Below are 16,840 nucleotides of genomic sequence, written 5' to 3' on the forward strand. Positions count from 1 at the left end.
GAATCCCCAGCTTCTCCATACCTAAGAACACTTCGAAACTTTTGGCAAGCATTTCCGCTATCTTCATCCTCCGACAGTTTTCAGAGTGAAGTTGTTTGTTGCCACAGTGCACCATCATTAAAATTCCTCTGAGATTGGAGAGTTCAACTTACTTTGGTATTGCAGATTTGAAGTGAATCTTTTGTATTTTTTGCTAAACTTTGAAAAATGAACCCCAAAACTAGATGAACCCAATATTCTGGAAATGTAAATGTAAATCTTGAAATTAATGTTAAATTTCTTTGAAGTACATTGAAAAACTATTGAGATCTTTGTGACCTGTGACATCACTACCTGTTCTGATTTTTATTGTATATGTAGCCCGAAGCTGTGGTAATCCAGGTGAAATTCTGAACGGATATTATAAGGGAACATCTTCAACACTGGGAAGTAAAGTTATTTTTTATTGCGAAAAAGGGTGAGTGCTTGTGACAAATTGCTGAGTGAAGTTCATTTAATTGGATGTTTATTTTCTAATGCTGTGGTAAACTGATGAATGAAATGGTACAATTTAAGCAGAAAGGAACTTAATTTTCAATTTTTGAGTGATATCCATCCATGAGATTTCTGAATAGAAGCTTCGTTAAGAGTATTGGGAATCTTGAGGCATTTTGTAATCTTCTTGAGCGTGTCCAAACTCCTGTCACATGTCCCTTAAAAATATTGCAGAAAGATGAGATTTAAATCTGTAATCAATCTCCATAAAACAAATGCTAGGCTCAACACTAAAGGTTGTGATTGCTGGCTACTCAAAATGTTCTCTTTATATTATAAGTGGATTCTTTCAATATCATTCCTTCAAAAATTTCAGCAGAAGCACACCACAAAAATGTAGCCACTAACTCAGCACCTCAGCTAATGCAGTGCTGTATGTTGTTTGCTATGCCATGTGTGTACAAATATCAACTGATCTTGCTCCAATTAGACCATTAGAGCTGTCATAGTTTGAATGAGACATTTAATGAAGACCTCATGTGTCTTCTCGGGTGGATGTTAAAAAGTCCCAACAATTATTTCGACGAAGTGCAGTGTTTAGCTCTGTCACTCTGGTCACTAGTTATCCCTCAACAACATAAAAAAGTCATAATTTCATTATTACATTTGATTTTGTGGGGACTTGCTGAGTGAAAATTGATTGCCATATTTTGTACTTGCAGAAGTGACTATACTTAAAAGGGCATCATTCTCAGTGATGCCCTGAGGTCATCAAGAGCACTAAATATGTTTTTGTTTTGATGTAAAGGAACTGTCTGTTGATGCTTTAATGGTCTTATCAACGATAATCAAGTTTTTTTCTGATGGGCAGATTCTCATTTATTTTTCAGCTCATTTTTATCGATAATTTTAATTTTATTTTCTTATGTGACTTATTTTTCTACTACTAGATATAGGTTGGTTGGTAGAAACTACCGGATGTGTACTGCTAACGGCTGGGATGGTCAGATCCCCAGATGTGAATGTAAGTTAGAGCTTCATATAATGCAGAATACCTTGCTATCCCTTCACACCAAATATTTGAATTGTAAGTTCTGAAATGTTCACTTCATTTTTCTGCCTTTTCCTGATAGTAGTTCCATGTGTCCTAGCTAACAATATTATCTTTTTCTATCTTGAAACTCTTGTGCCACTGAGTCCTATTCCTGCAAAAGCTCTGGCTGTTTATGACTAAATCCTACTGAAAATATCGGTGGGCAAATCAGAATTGGGAGATGGATGGTAAATGTTAGTGCTGCTACTCTCTCTTTATCACACAAAAGAAGGATGAAAATAGGCTCCAGTGTGAAGAGGAAATTCTGGGTTTTTTTGCTTTTCATTTCATTGACTTAAAGTCACCCCAGCATTCTCTTGCCTGTACTAACTTGGATCAAGATCTGTAGTTCCACCACTGCTGTGCTTACTGACCTACACTGGCTCCTATTTAAGCAACGAATGCCTCAATTTTAAAATTCTCATCCTTTTTTTCAGATTTCTCCATGTTCTTGCTCCTCCCAGTCTCTGCCATCTCCTTCAGTTTCACAATCCTCCAAGATAACTACAATGCTCTCAATCTGACTTCTTGAGTCTCTTGAGTTTTAATGACTGCGTTCTTGCTGGTTGTTTCTTTAAGTTAGAAGACCTTAAGCCCTGGACTTTTCCATCTCAAACTCTCTGTTCTCATGTTTCCTTTATTGAGAGTTTCCTTAAAACCTACCTCTAGCCAATCTTTTGACCATTTTCCCTGATATCTTTTTGTATTGCTCATGTTAAATTCTGTTTTGTAACACTTCTGTGAAGCACCTTGCGTCGTCTTATTACATTAAAAACCTTACGTTATTACATGTTTTGCTCTTTTAGTCCTGTTATACTTTTGCTGCATTGGCTCACTAGATTTATGTTTGTATAATCTCATTTCTCTGTTTCCATCTTTATTTCTCTCATTCTCTTCATCTGTCTTTCCCATGAAGGAATGATGTGGAGGTGCTAGTGTTGGACTGGGGTGGACAAAATTAAAAATCACACAAGACCAGGTTATAGTACAATAGGTTTATTTGGAAGTGCAAGCTTTGGAGTGTTGCTCCTTCCTCAGGTAACAACTACTTGATGAAGGAGCAGCGTTCTGAAAGCTTGTACTTCCAAATAAACCTGTTGGACTATAACCTACTGTTGTGTGATTTTTAAGCCTGCAGGAATGACATCAGGAGATTGTGTCTTTGTGCAGTGATGTGAGGGAAGGGAAGAATAAAAGATAATACCTCTTGCTCTGTGCTGCCTATTGGTACGCCTGCATGTTGTTGCTGAACTAAATGAATTTTATTCCCTGAAGCTTCTGATTTGACAGTCTGTTAAGAGCAATAACTGAATATCATTTTTCCCCAGCTGGCACGTGTGATGATCTTCCACCTATTCCGAATGGGGAAACTCCGAAACCACCAAACAATAAGCACTGGGAAATTGGAATGGTAGCAACGTTTTCTTGCCGTGATCAATACTCATTGATTGGTGCAAGTGATCTTGTCTGTACAGAGACCGGAAAGTGGGACAAAGATCCTCCAACATGTAAAGGTACAGTTATTTGATACTCTGCCCACAACACTGAGTTGTGCTATGCTTCAGATGCAGGATTAATGGTTCATAACTGGCTTTCATCAGTTGTAGTGGAGTTGGGCATCAGCAGTATTTTGAGCTGAGACTTCATTCACTTGATAATAACTCTCGGCTGAGTGGATCCTGCTCTGCCGGCTCTCTGTACACTCATTGCTGCAAAAAGCTTGAGTCCTGTATTTGCAAATAGATTCAAGCTTTTGGTTTTTCCTTTCTGCTGGACTAGAGAAGATCGCAAGTGAAGGTATCTGTTTTGCTGAATTTGCCTTTGCCAAGGTTGTGTTTATGGAATGCTGCTATATTGGAACAATTTCTCAAGTAAGGAGACCAATACTGTACATTGTTGTCCAGACGTGGCCTCACCAACATCACATACAGCTGCCACATAACGTTTCTATTTTTAAAGTCCATCCCTCTCACAATGAAGGACTATATTTCATTTGCCTTAGTTACCTGCTGCACCTGCAAACCAACTTTTTGTGATACAATTTTTCACCATTTAAGTAACAGTCAATTTTCCTGTTATTCCTACAAAAATGGAGGACTTCACATAAACTAACATTGTATTCCATCTGCCAGACCCTTGCCACTCACTTAACCAATCTATATCCCTCTACACACTTTGTTCTATCAGTCATTTTAGTGTCATCTGCGAACTTTGACAAAACTGCACATGATGTCCAACGCTAAATTACCTATGTAAATTGTAAACAATTACGGTCAAGCACTAGTTGCTCAGGCACAGCACTAGCCAATGATTGGCAACCAGAAAAAAACACCCATTTATCCCCACTCTTTGCTTTCTATTAGTTAATCATCTTTTATCCATGCGGTACATTATCTGTAATACCATGCACTTTTATTGTACACAGTAGCTGTTTGTGCAGTATCTTGTCAAATGTCTTCTGAAAATCCATATACAACATATCTGCTCGTTCACTGACATCCACCGTGCTTGTAATGTTGTCAAAGAATTCCAGTAATAGGTCTGATGATGCATCAAAGCATTCACAACACAAAGAATGTCTGCTGCAACTTTTCACAACTTTTCTAATAAAAACAATAATCACAATGAATTATCAAGTGGTGACACAGGCATTGTTTTTTTTTGCCAGTTGTTGAATGTCAACCTCCCCCAAAGATTAGAAATGGTCGTATCGTAACAGGATGGAGACCACCTTTCAAGTATCAGAAGGGGGTCACCTATGCCTGTTCTGAAGGTTATACCATGGTTGGCAGCAAAACCATTGAATGTCGTGAAAATAACGAGTATATACCATCACCACCCAGGTGCATAAAATGTGAGTAAACAGCTTTTACACTTAATAGAATCACAGAGTGTGAGTAATGCTTTGTTCGAATTTATGATTCACCTGAAAGTTGGTTTGGACTTTTTCTCAGTTTACCAAACCATCTTGAAGATTTGTTTATTTCACCCTTTAAAATTATACCTAGTTTTCAGAAGTTACTTGACAATCCAGAAAAAAACCCACTCTTGTTCAGCACCCCATCTGCTACCACTTGCTCATCTATCAGCATACAATGGTAACAATGTATACCACTTCCAAAATCCACTGCAGCAACTCCACTCCAGTGTTTATTCATAGCTTCAGTTTTTCACCAATATCTAGCTTTTCCAAGCTGGAACAACACCTGGGGATTTCACTGAGTGGTAATCTTGCTCAGCTGCATGGCACAAATGCTGCCTATGGATGTTTCAATGTCCAATCTCAGTTAGCCTAAAGTATTTGTTCCTCATGTGTTTTTTAGCGTCCACACCTTCCAGAATTTCCCTTATCATAAACTCCACAAAACTATCCAACATCTCTAGGAATCATAGAATCCCTACAGGATGTTGCCAGGACTGAAGGGCTTGAATTATAAGGAGATACTGGATAGATTGGCACTATTTTCACTGGTGCGCAGGAGATTGCAGGGTGACTTTATGGAGGTTTATAAAATTATGAGGGGCATAGATAAGATGAAATGGACACTATGGGGCAATTTAGCATGACCAATCCACACAATCTATACATTGTTGCATTATGGCACAAAACCTGAGCACCCAGTGGAAATCCACACGGATTCAAAGAGAATATGCAAATGCCACACAGACAATCACCTGAGGCTAGAATCGAACCTGGCTCCGTGATGTTGTGCCAACTACTGAGCCAGCATGCTGTCCAACCTTTCCCTCAATTCCTTAACAGAACCTGTATAGTTCACTGGCTTTCCCGGTAATACAGTTGAAAACAGCACTACCTGACATGGACTCTACCTCTCTCTGTTTCTCACATTCTAACATCCAGTCTCAGTGCCTGTCATGTTTGAAAGTTGCGTCTGTGACCCTTGAACTACCTTGAGTGATCTGTTGAAAATATTGCAACAAACTATACCTATATTTCCAGACAGAATTGCATTTCACTAATATTTTGGAAAAACCAAACTTAACTACTCCTTAGATTATGCCCATTTTTTTGTATTTGTAGAAAATGCTGACAAAAGTAAAGATTTATCACATGGGAAGTTAGATATTTTGCTTCTCAATATAATGTTGTGAATAGGTTTGAAAGAAAATTGACTAAATCTTCCAGTTTCCATTTACCAGAGTTACCTAAAGTTCCATTTACCTAAAGTTTAGATTAGATTAGATTACTTACAGTGTGGAAACAGGCCCTTCGGCCCAACAAGTCCACACCGACCCGCCGAAGCGCAACCCACCAATACCCCTACATTTGCCCCTTACCTAACACTACGGGCAATTTAGCATGGCCAATTCACCTGACCTGCACATCTTTGGACTGTGGGAGGAAACCGGAGCACCCGGAGGAAACCCACGCAGACACGGGGAGAACGTGCAAACTCCACACAGTCAGTCGCCTGAGGCGGGAATTGAACCCGGGTCTCTGGCGCTGTGAGGCAGCAGTGCTAACCACTGTGCCACCGTGCCACCCACTGTTAGTAATATTTCTGTTGTTACAGTTTTCCTGCTTGTTATTAAAGGTACAATTGACAGCATGATCTGTTCTTGGTTCAGAATGTTGATGTTCTAATTGTCTGTAATATTCAGACACAAGATGGTTTAGTTTCAAATTACAGCTGTTAGATTATAACTGTTGTCAAACAACTTCCTCAAAGAACTTATCAATCATTAGTACTTTAAAAGACAGAAGGAAAATGCCTGGGACATATAGAACCGTTAAACCCACTGAATAAGAATAGAATCTAATGTCTTATTGAATGGCATGACACCTCTGTTTAGACAACATTCCCTCAGTATTGCATTGGATATCAGCCAAAATGATGCATTTTCGTTCTGGAATGAAATTTGAACTGATCACCCTTTAACCCGGGACTGCTAGCAGCTAAACCAAATTAGCACTGGTTAAGAAATTAATGGTGCAATTAATATCATCTTTCCTTTTATTACTCCTCAATAAAATTATGAAATTCACAAATGGTAATGAGTATTAATTTTCCTGGGAAAGTGGTTGTGAACTGTCTCTTAAACAACAGTATTTTGGTAAAATAAGAGACTGGCTAAACCATCTTCAAGTGCGTTTCAAAAGTGATAATATTGGTGTGAGATTGGAGTAACATCCAAGCCAGAGAACATATCAGTGATAAGTTTTCTTTCTTAAATATCTCTGTGGGCCAATTAGGTTTTCATGGCAATCTGACAGATTTATAGACTGACCTCATATAAGTGGTTGTAGGATGTGTTGGCAAAATCAAGCAGAAGGTATCAGCATGTACATTTAAGCTAATCTAATGTTTGTGGATAATATTACCCCACTAGTTCAATGAGGAAGAGTGAGGCAAACAATATATTAAGACATTAACAGCGCAAAGCTTTTTTCAGAAAATTTTCACAAATGAATTCCACTTCTGAATAAGAGTCTGAATAGTTGCCTTGTCCTGACACCTAACTGCAATGAAAAGGTGATTCATGCATTGTTCTTTTGTCAGCTGTCGATTGTCAGCAGCCCAGAACGATTGCCAATGGTTCTATAATATCAGCACCCAGGTCAACTTACAAATATCAGGACAGAATCACCTACTCCTGTAATAGAGGCTATGTGATGGTTGGCAACAATATCATTGAATGCAATGAGAACGGCAGATTTGTTCCAGAACCACCCACATGCAAACTATGTGAGTAAACATCTTTTAAACTTAATAGAATTAAAGAAGGTGAGTGGAACTTTGTTCAGATTGGTTAAATGTATTAAATATATGTAAATTAAGGGGAAGTGATGGCTAGTTGTATTTATCACTGGACTGTTAATCCAGAGACCTAAGTAATGTTCTGGGGACTGGGTTTGAATCCTGCAATGGCAGATAGTGGAATTTAAATTCAATAAAAGTCTGTAATTAAGAGTCTAATGATGATCATGAATCCAATGCTGATCGTCAGAAAGCATCATCTGATTCATTAATATCTTTTAGGGAAGGAAACTGCTATCTGTACTTGGTCTGGACTACATGTTACTACAGTCCCATAGCAATGTAGTTGACTCTTAAAAGAATGGGTAATAAATTCTCGCCTGGCCAGCAATACCCTTATCCCATCAATGTGGGTTTGGATTTTGCTTCCTCAAATGATCATATTTTGCAACTTTCTTTATGCTTTCAAATTCCACAATTTGCATTTAATAATGACAGAGTACTTCATAATTATTGAATGACTAAAGAGAATAAAGTGGTTCAATGCTCTTTTTAATTCAGGAATATATATTCCAGAAGGCTCCCTCATTAGCTCCAAATATGGAGAAGGTCCCTTGTAAATTTTTATTTCTAAGTGAATCTGTACCACTTATGATTTAACTAATCACTATATGATCAACCTGTAGGACTGTTATCACAAACTTTTGGGGATGGGCAACTTCACTGGTGTCTAACCTCCCCCTCATCACCACTACCACTACCACCGTCAACATGAAAGTCCGTGGGATCAAGCTCCAATTAGTCAGAAGTTAAGTGGCTGATGAGCTTCTCAGCCTATCAATAGCCTTGTCACTGAAGTCACAACCCACTAGACGCTGCTGGCCAAACAAAGAGCAGTCTCTGGGAACAGGAGAGCATTGTTGGAGGCCCAGCCTATGCAGCCATAAAGAGCTATGTTGGCAAGTTCTTTTGGGGAGGTATTGAATAGTGGATGTCATTGAGAAAAAGACTTCAGAAGTACTGTCAGAGTGAAGCTTTCTGCCACCATGACCTTACCACTCAGTGTTGTTCCCATTGCTTCCAGATGGGGGCAAATGGAGGCCTTCACCAACACCCCATCCCTAACACATTAGGCAGACTGTCCTGTTTTCCTGATTGGGAAAGCAGCCACTTTTCTTACCTGATGTTGTATTAGGGCTCTTAAAGGCCTTAATTATTGGCAGGTCTGGAAGGTTGCCCATGGACCTTCATACCTTGACTTCCCCTCCTACCTCTGGGCAAAGTAAAATCCTGTATGTGTTGAAACCATTTTCAGCTGCTGCATCAATGATTTTTCCCCCCATCATAAGGCCAAAAATGGGGATGTTTGCTGATGATCGCAGATTGTTTGGCAGCATTTGCAACTCCTCAGTTACCGAAGCAATCTATATCCACACGCAGCAGAACATGGAGTCTGCTCAGGCCTGAGCTGACAAGTGGCAATTGTGATTCATACCAGACATGTGCCAGACAACAATCATCTCCAATAAGGGAGAATCTAACCATCTGCCCTTGATATATATATCTGAATCCTTCCATATCATCGTTGACCACAATGTTAGCTGGACCAGTCATACAAAAACTGTGGCAATAGGAACAGGTCAAAGGCCGGAGATTCTGTTAGAAATAACTCACCTGCTGAATTTATAAAGCCTATTCCACAAGACACAAATCAGGAAGTGATGGAATACTCTCCACTTTCCTGGATTAAGAACACTTGTGAAGTCCAAACTCATTCAGGGAAAGTGAGGACTGCAGATGCTGGAGATCAGAGCTTAAAAATGTGTTGCTGGAAAAGAGCAGCAGGTCAGCCAGCATCAAAGGAGAATGAGAATCGACGTTTCGGGCATAAGCTCTTCTTCAGGAATGAGGAGGGTGTGCCAAGCAGGCTAAGATAAAAGGTAGGGAGAAGGGACTTTGGGGAGGGGCGTTGGGAATGTGATAGGTGGAAGGAGGTTCACCTTAACCTCCTTCCACCTATCGCATTCCCAACGCCCCTCCCCCACGTCCCTCCTCCCTACCTTTTATCTTAGCCTACTTGGCACACCCTCCTCATTCCTGAAGAAGGGCTTATGCCCGAAATGTCGATTCTCCTTCTCCTTTGATGCTGCTTGACCTGCTGCGCTTTTCCAGCAACACATTTTTAAGCTCATTCAGGGAAAAGCAACATCCTTGATTAGCATCTCATTCACGACCTTAAAAATGTACTCCCTTTACCTCCAGCGCACAGTAGCAGAACTGTATGCCACATTCAGGATGCACTGCAGCAACTTGCTAAGCATTCGTTGGCACTCCAAACATATATAACTAACTAATATATGTATAACATGTATAACCACATATATATGTTATGTGGATATGACATCGATAACCAACTTAGAGAGGCAAGTTTAGCAGATGCCTGGGAGCACACCACCTGCAGACTCCTCTCTAAGCCACTCATTGTCTTCACTTGGAACTATTTGGACTCTTCTTTTCTGTCACTGGGTCAAAAAACTGGAAATTCCTTCCTAACAGCATCTCCATTAATTAGACTGCAACTGTTCAAGAAGACAGCTCACCAGCAGCTCTTTAAGGGCATTTATGGATGGTAACAGATGCTGGCTTAACCAGTGTCGCCTGCACAAAATAAGAGAATAAGGAAAAAAAGAAACAACACAATTCCAAAAGCAGCATTAAAGTAGGTGCCTGTATCAAATATAGTATTTTTACTATTTATTAATAACCCTCACACATGTTGAAGCCAGTTGGAGCGGCACTAATAGGAGAAATGAGCGAGATCTCTGAAGCACCCTTAAAATGTAAGTCTTAATTGTTGTCAGCCATAGAATTAGAATCATAGAGTCAAATACTTATGACATGGATTAAGGTTTGTGAAATATGCACAGCTCTGAGAAATATTATAGAAATACTGTTTAGGGTCTCTTGTGGTGTAGCGGTAGTGTCCCTATACCTGGACCAGGTTCAGGTCCACATTACTCCAGAGATGCATCATCACACCCCTGATTTAAAAAAAAACTAGAACTACTGATTGATGGAGACATCACTTTGACATAGAGAATGCCAGCTAATCATTTGTGCCTTTGATTTAAAATGCAGGGACACCAGTTCAGAGGACTTGTGTGAGAGTCACGTACATTGTGTGCTACTGTGCAATTATGGCAGGTAGATCTTGATGAATGATTTGAACTAATTGTAAGGAAGATGTTTACAAAGTTTAGAGTTTGATCTGTTTGTCCTGAGAAGCTGAAAAATATATTTGTTCATTTTTAAAGGTGATAATTCAGCATAAAATTGATTATTTTTTGTAAAACATGTCCTAGTAAATATAAATAAGCATGAATTTGCAAGTGATATAATAACATCTTTGACTACCTTGGTTATGTTTTTTGAAGAAGTTACAGAGAGGGTTGATATAGTTAATGCAGTTTGTTCTGTATATACGGGTTTCAAAATTATTTTATAAAATACTACAAAATAAATGTGTTAGCAAAATTTTAAATGGGCTTAATGGGACAATGGCAGCGTGGATAATGAATTGGCTAAGGGACAGAAAGTTGGGATTAGCAGTGAACAGTTGTTTATCAGATTGCAGGGAAGTATAACATGATGTTTTCCAGTGGTCAGTACTAGAATCTCTGCTGTTTTTGATATACATTAATAACTTGCATTTAATTTTATATCACATATTTCAAAGTTTGCAGAGACATGACAGTAGGAAATATGGTAAACAATTAAAAGCAACCAGTAGAATATCATACAGAAGGAGATCATTGATGTATCAATTTTATGCTGGCTCTATGACAGAGATGGCCAATTAATTTAATTGTCTTCCTTTTCTCCTGGGCTATGCAAGTGTTTGTTTTTCAGGTATGTATCCAATTCTCTCTTTTTGGAAATTACCATTTAATTTGTTTTCTTCATCCTTTTTCATTTAATATGGATACAAATGTGGTTTACCAGTGCTACAAGGGCTACATATTTAAGAATGGATTTTTGAAATATATTATCTGTAGAAATGATTCAACATGGATAATATTGCAGGTCACTTGTGAGTTTAAGTATCTAGTAGTTTTGTTCTTTTTAAAATTATATTCCAATTGTTTAACGTCTTCATCAGGAAGTTACTTGTGTGCAGGGATACAGTTCCAATTCTGGGCACACATTTTTCCACTATCACACCCAGACTGCTGTTTTTATCAAGGTGCTTGAATGGTGGTTAATGGTGTGCATCTCAAACATAGGCTGCTTACAGAGGAACCTCGATGTGTTCCCTCCATTGACAACATGTTGGAGCTTTAGTATTTGATGCCTGAAGATGACAGGGAATAATTTCATCTGAGATTCCAAATTGTAGTCAGTCAGAATGTGGCATTTTGTTAAGATCAGAGAATACTTCTTCTGAAACAATAGCAAAATATTGCAGATGCTGGAAGTCTCAAATCCTTAGGCAATGCAGAGGAAAAGATATTAAGAACAGAAGGTGCTGGAGAAACTCTGGCAGCATCTGTGGAGAGAGAAACAAAGTTAATGTTTTGAGTCTGATATGACTCTTCTTTGAAGAATCCCACTCCACAGTTTTTCTCAACAGCTTCTGAGTTTCTCCAGTAGTTTCTATTCTTAACACTTTCCCTCTGCATGACCGAAGGATAGGAAGCGTCCTCTTGATCAGTAAGCTGTTCGTTATTCCACTTAGTTTTCAGCTCACTGGTTAATAATTCTGTCATGTGTTCTGCACATTGGATCTAAAATGAGGTTTCCTTTTTTCCCTGAAATGGAGAATCACCAGTGGATCTCCAGTCAGTGAAGTAGCCCATAAAATTCCTCAGTTACCTTCCCATCCATCTCACATTTCCACAAATTTACTGTGGAATTGGCTGTCCTGCTCTTGCCCTAATTCAGGCTCTTTAACTGGGCAATTAATAACTATTTAATAGTTGTTTCTCACCAAGCATCATTGGTTGGCAAGACAGGTTCAGGGGCAGAGCTGACACGGAGTGACCCTGTTCAGGCTGAGGTGGGAAGGAAGAATGCCTTTGTCAACAGCCTCCCTTCAACATTTGGTCCCTGTCCCACCACATGGTTTGCTCCCTGAAGATATCCATTATGCCTCAACTTCCCTCCTCCCCTAAAGGCCTTACGTTTACTTGGTTGTGGTCTTAAACTCTAGGGACAACTTGCAGTACCTAAACTGTCCGCTGCAGCTTGTGGTACTGCTGGGACTAGAGAGGTACCATGAAAAAAGAGAGGGCTGGTGGCTGGCTGAGATTGGACATTCCCCTGAGTAAGGCAGAGAAATCTTATGTTCAGCCAATTATGTCCCTTGGAGCGTTAAATGGCTTTGGTGGCAACTGGCATTTAACACCGATCCTGCAGGCGGTGGGAGGAGAAACCCCATCATCCTAAATCCTGGATCTTCTGAACATGTGTAGAACCAACATCTATAATCACAAAGAATAGCATTTCAATATGATTTGCTGCTCTACTTATACTTCAAACATTTGTATTCTTAATGTCACCTGTAGATGAGAGGGAAGAAAACAGATATTTCAATTGTTTAAATGTGTTTAACTTGTAAGCCTCAATTTTGAATTCCAACATTATGAAAGCATTGTGATGTGAGGTGACTTTGAGGCTATAATTCTCAAGAATTGCAGAATTGAACCTGTTGGAAGCCTGCTTTCATCTCAGCTGACTTCACCCTGCAGCTTTAATTTCTGTTTTTTGAAATGAATTTCGAGTCATTCACCCATACCACTCTCTCAAAAAATGTTTATGAATAATAAAAATAGAGGTCACTGGACTGGAAACATTAAATCTGTGTTCTCTCCACAGATGCAATCAGCTGTTGAGTTTCTCCAAGAATTTCTGTTTCATTTCAAATTGCCAGCATCCACAGCTAATTGGTTTTATTTAAATTTATTCTTGGAGAGATGGGGAAATCTTACTGTCCAAACATTTAAATGGATTCCAGCTTGCTTTCACTTGTCTATAAATCTAAAATACATAGTTTTGAAGCCTCAGTTGAAATTTGAATGAGTATTCCAAGCTAGTATTTTAGTTTAATACAGAAGAAATACTGCCATCCTGTTCTTTGGATCAGATATGAAACATCTTTCCTGTTTATAGTTCCAGTAAATCACCCTTGATGTGATTTGAGGTTTAGTTTACAAGTAAAGTGGGTGGCATGGTGGCACAGTGGTTAGCACTGCTGCCTCGCAGCGCCAGAGACCCGGGTTCAATTCCCGCCTCAGGCGACTAACTGTGTGGAGTTTGCACCTTCTCCCCGTGTGTGTGTGGGTTTTCTCCGGGTGCTCCGGTTTCCTCCCACAGTCCAAAGATGTGCAGGTCAGGTGAATTGGCCATGCTAAATTGCCCGTAGTGTTAGGTAAGGGGTAAACGTAGGGGTATGGGTGGGTTGAGCTTCGGCGGGTCGGTGTGGACTTGTTGGGCCGAAGGGCCTGTTTCCACACTGTAAGTAATCTAATCTAAATAAATTTTATATTTCCCTGGCTTTCTCTTTGAAAAGAGATGTATAATTTAGGAAAATGTATGCTAGTTTTTCATATTAATATTACATTTCTGCTAACATTTTTGCAAATATTATTTGAAATCTCAGAACTTTGTAATTTTTTTTGTTTGCCTTTTACAAAATGTGTGTAGCAAGGAGCTGTGGTAGTCCAGGAGGGATTTTGGATGGATATTTTGATGCACCAGCTAATTCTTTAGGAAGTAAAGTTGTATTTTATTGTCACAAAGGGTGAGTCTTCACTGTCTAAATTATAGAACTAAGGGAAAGGGTTATTGAGCTTAATGTTATGTTTAAAATGCACTTTCACCCCAGCCAAGAACAAGACCATTTGCTGTTCTGTCCTTTAGGATAATTAACAATTTTGTGGATTTTGTTCTCAGTAATAACTTGCTGTTTCAATTTATTTTAAATAATGAAATCTATCCATGAGTGACAAATGGATTGAGAATGCTCAAACTCCTGGACATTTTAAAACATGTTATAAACAGGAGACAATTAATTTCAAAGTGATCCATAAATTCAAACATCACAGTTAAGGACTCAAGAAATGAGATTATTTGATGAGTTATGTTATGAATCTTATTGATAACCAACTGAAATTACATGTACTGCTCCTTCTGGGCTCTAATCAGTACAAATGTTTTTGATTATTGATCTATGCCTTTGTTAGTGTAAGTTAGTTTTTGTTTTATCTTATATAATTACTGTGTTGATTTCCTTTAATAGTTTCAAGCGTCCTCTTGATCAGTAAGCTGTTCGTTATTCCACTTAGTTTTCAGCTCATTGGTTAATAATAGATGACATTTGTGTTTTTTTTGTTGTGGAGTCTTTTCCATGATTATTAGATACAGATTGGTTGCTGGGACCATCGTATGTGCACAGCTGATGGTTGGGATGGTCAAGTACCCACATGTAAACATACATTAATAATCCTAAAGGACAGAAGGGCAAATGATCCTGTTCTTAGCTGAAGTGAAAGTGCATTTTTGCATCAGCAAGGAGACACTGTGTCATCATTCACTTTAATCAGAACGTTAAACTCAATAACCCTTTCCCTTAGTTCCATAATTTAGGTAGTGAAGACTCACCCTTTGTGACAATAAAATACAACTTTACTTCCACATTTTTTCTATGCCAATAGTTCGTCACTTTAAAGCTGTTGACATACCTTGAGTTTTGGCTTGCTATGTCAATTGCTATCTTTACAGTATTTTGGTACTGCAGGTTAGAGTACTGAATTTTAACTGTGGCAGAAGCAAATGTTTATATTTTGATGAACAAACCATTATTAGGAACATCATACATAGAATAGAATATAATTTTTCAGCTAAAGCATCTAGCTGCTTACATGAACTAGTCACCATCTATTGTGTCATGGGTTCTCTCTGCTTATTTAATCTTGTGAAAGGAAGATTCCTTGAGGTTATTTTTCTCTCACTCCTAAAATTGATATGAAGAAGTCTTAAATGACAAAAGCTCACTTTTAATATCATATCTCCTGATATAATGAAATGTCCCAGGGCATTATCCGATAAAATATGATACTATAAAAAGAGGAGATATCATACTATCGTTCTGGAACAGATAAATGAAGAAGAAAGAGAATGGAAGTGCACCTCAGTCATATTCTCTTAGGATACCATTTGTGACTTAGCTGAGAATCATTTGAGTATTCTGTTAAGTGAAAAACTGTTTGGAAGCTCAAACATAGAATTCTGGGAAAGATGGGCACTGATTTGGGAAGCATAAACGGTGCCTCAGTGGTTAGCACTGCTGCCTCACAGCACCAGGGTCCCAAGTTCAATTCCAGCCTTGGGCGATTGTCTGTATGGAGTTTGCACATTCTCCCTGTGTCTGCGTGGGTTTCCTCCGGGTGCTCCGGTTTCCTCCCACAGTCCAAAGATGTGCAAGCCAGGTGAATTGGCTATGCTAAATTGCCCATAGTGTGAGGTGCATTAGTCAGAGGGAAATGGGTCTGGGTGGGTTACTCTTTGGAGGGTTGGTGTGGACTTGTTGGGCCGAAGGGCCTGTTTTCACACTGTAGGGGATCTAAAAAAAATTTAGTGACTTGAGAGAGGACAATTTATGGTTGTAACTCACTTATTCCATCAACATTGCAAGTTTGTTTGGAAGATAATTTATCTTATACAATATGTAATTACTTTAAGTTGTATTTGACTGTCACTCACTCTTTGCGATCAAAAATTCAAAATACATGTCTTGGAGTACATTTCTGGTAGGACATCTGCTCCACTTAGTATCATAGAGATGTACAGCACAGAAACAGACCCTTCGGTCCAACACGTCCATGCCAATCAGATATCCTAAACTAATCTAGTCCCATTTGCCAGCACTTGGACCATATTACTCTAAACTCTTCCTATTCATATACCCATCCAGATGCCTTTTAAATGTTGTAATTGTACCAGCCTCCAAAACTTACTCTGACAGCTCATTCCATACATGCACCATCCTCTGAGTGACAAGGTTGCCCCTTAGGTCCCTAATAAATCTTTCTCCTCTAAGCCTCAACTTTTGCTGTCTAGTTCTGGATTCGCCCACCCCAGGGAAAAGACCTTCTCTGTTCTATCTGCACAACAGCACACCTCCTGATTCTAGTAAAATGCTGATGGGGTAGGAGTGGCCCTTAATTTTTCACTTCATTGAATTTATTGGCCTTGTGGTAAGCATGGCCACACTACCACTTGCTAATGAATCATGATAGCAGAAAGACAATATTCTCCCCTCTTAATACATTCTGTACCATTTTATGAGGCCTCCTGCCTCCCAAACCAACTCACTGGGCTGGTAAAATTCAGCCTATGTTCTTTATGTTGCCTGTTTGAAAACTTAGTTGGACAGTTAGTTGGGGGGGTAGGTATAGGACAGATGTTAGGGTTAGGTTCTTTACTCAGCGAGTTGTGAGTTCATGGAATGCCCTGCCAGTAGCAGTGGTGGACTCTCCCTCATTATGGGCATTTA

The 16,840-nt window shown here is 39.1% G+C and overlaps 1 protein-coding gene across 2 annotated transcripts in view; it reads left to right on the plus strand.

Moving 5' to 3' along the window:
• Window positions 1-16,840, plus strand: part of LOC122563171 (sushi, von Willebrand factor type A, EGF and pentraxin domain-containing protein 1-like) — a 188,304-nt gene that overhangs the window by 29,535 nt on the left and 141,929 nt on the right. For both annotated transcript variants that reach the window (XM_087973561.1, XM_087973560.1), the window contains exons 3-7: window positions 361-457; window positions 1,425-1,498; window positions 2,896-3,081; window positions 4,236-4,421; window positions 7,090-7,275. In XM_087973561.1, the coding sequence (XP_087829687.1) occupies window positions 361-457; window positions 1,425-1,498; window positions 2,896-3,081; window positions 4,236-4,421; window positions 7,090-7,275 (729 nt within the window). The remainder of the gene's footprint in view (window positions 1-360; window positions 458-1,424; window positions 1,499-2,895; window positions 3,082-4,235; window positions 4,422-7,089; window positions 7,276-16,840) is intronic.

The sequence above is a fragment of the Chiloscyllium plagiosum genome, unplaced genomic scaffold, assembly GCF_037043375.1.
Source record: "Chiloscyllium plagiosum isolate Xiang-an unplaced genomic scaffold, Cpla_swu_hap1 HiC_scaffold_26, whole genome shotgun sequence".
NCBI lineage: Eukaryota > Metazoa > Chordata > Chondrichthyes > Orectolobiformes > Hemiscylliidae > Chiloscyllium > Chiloscyllium plagiosum.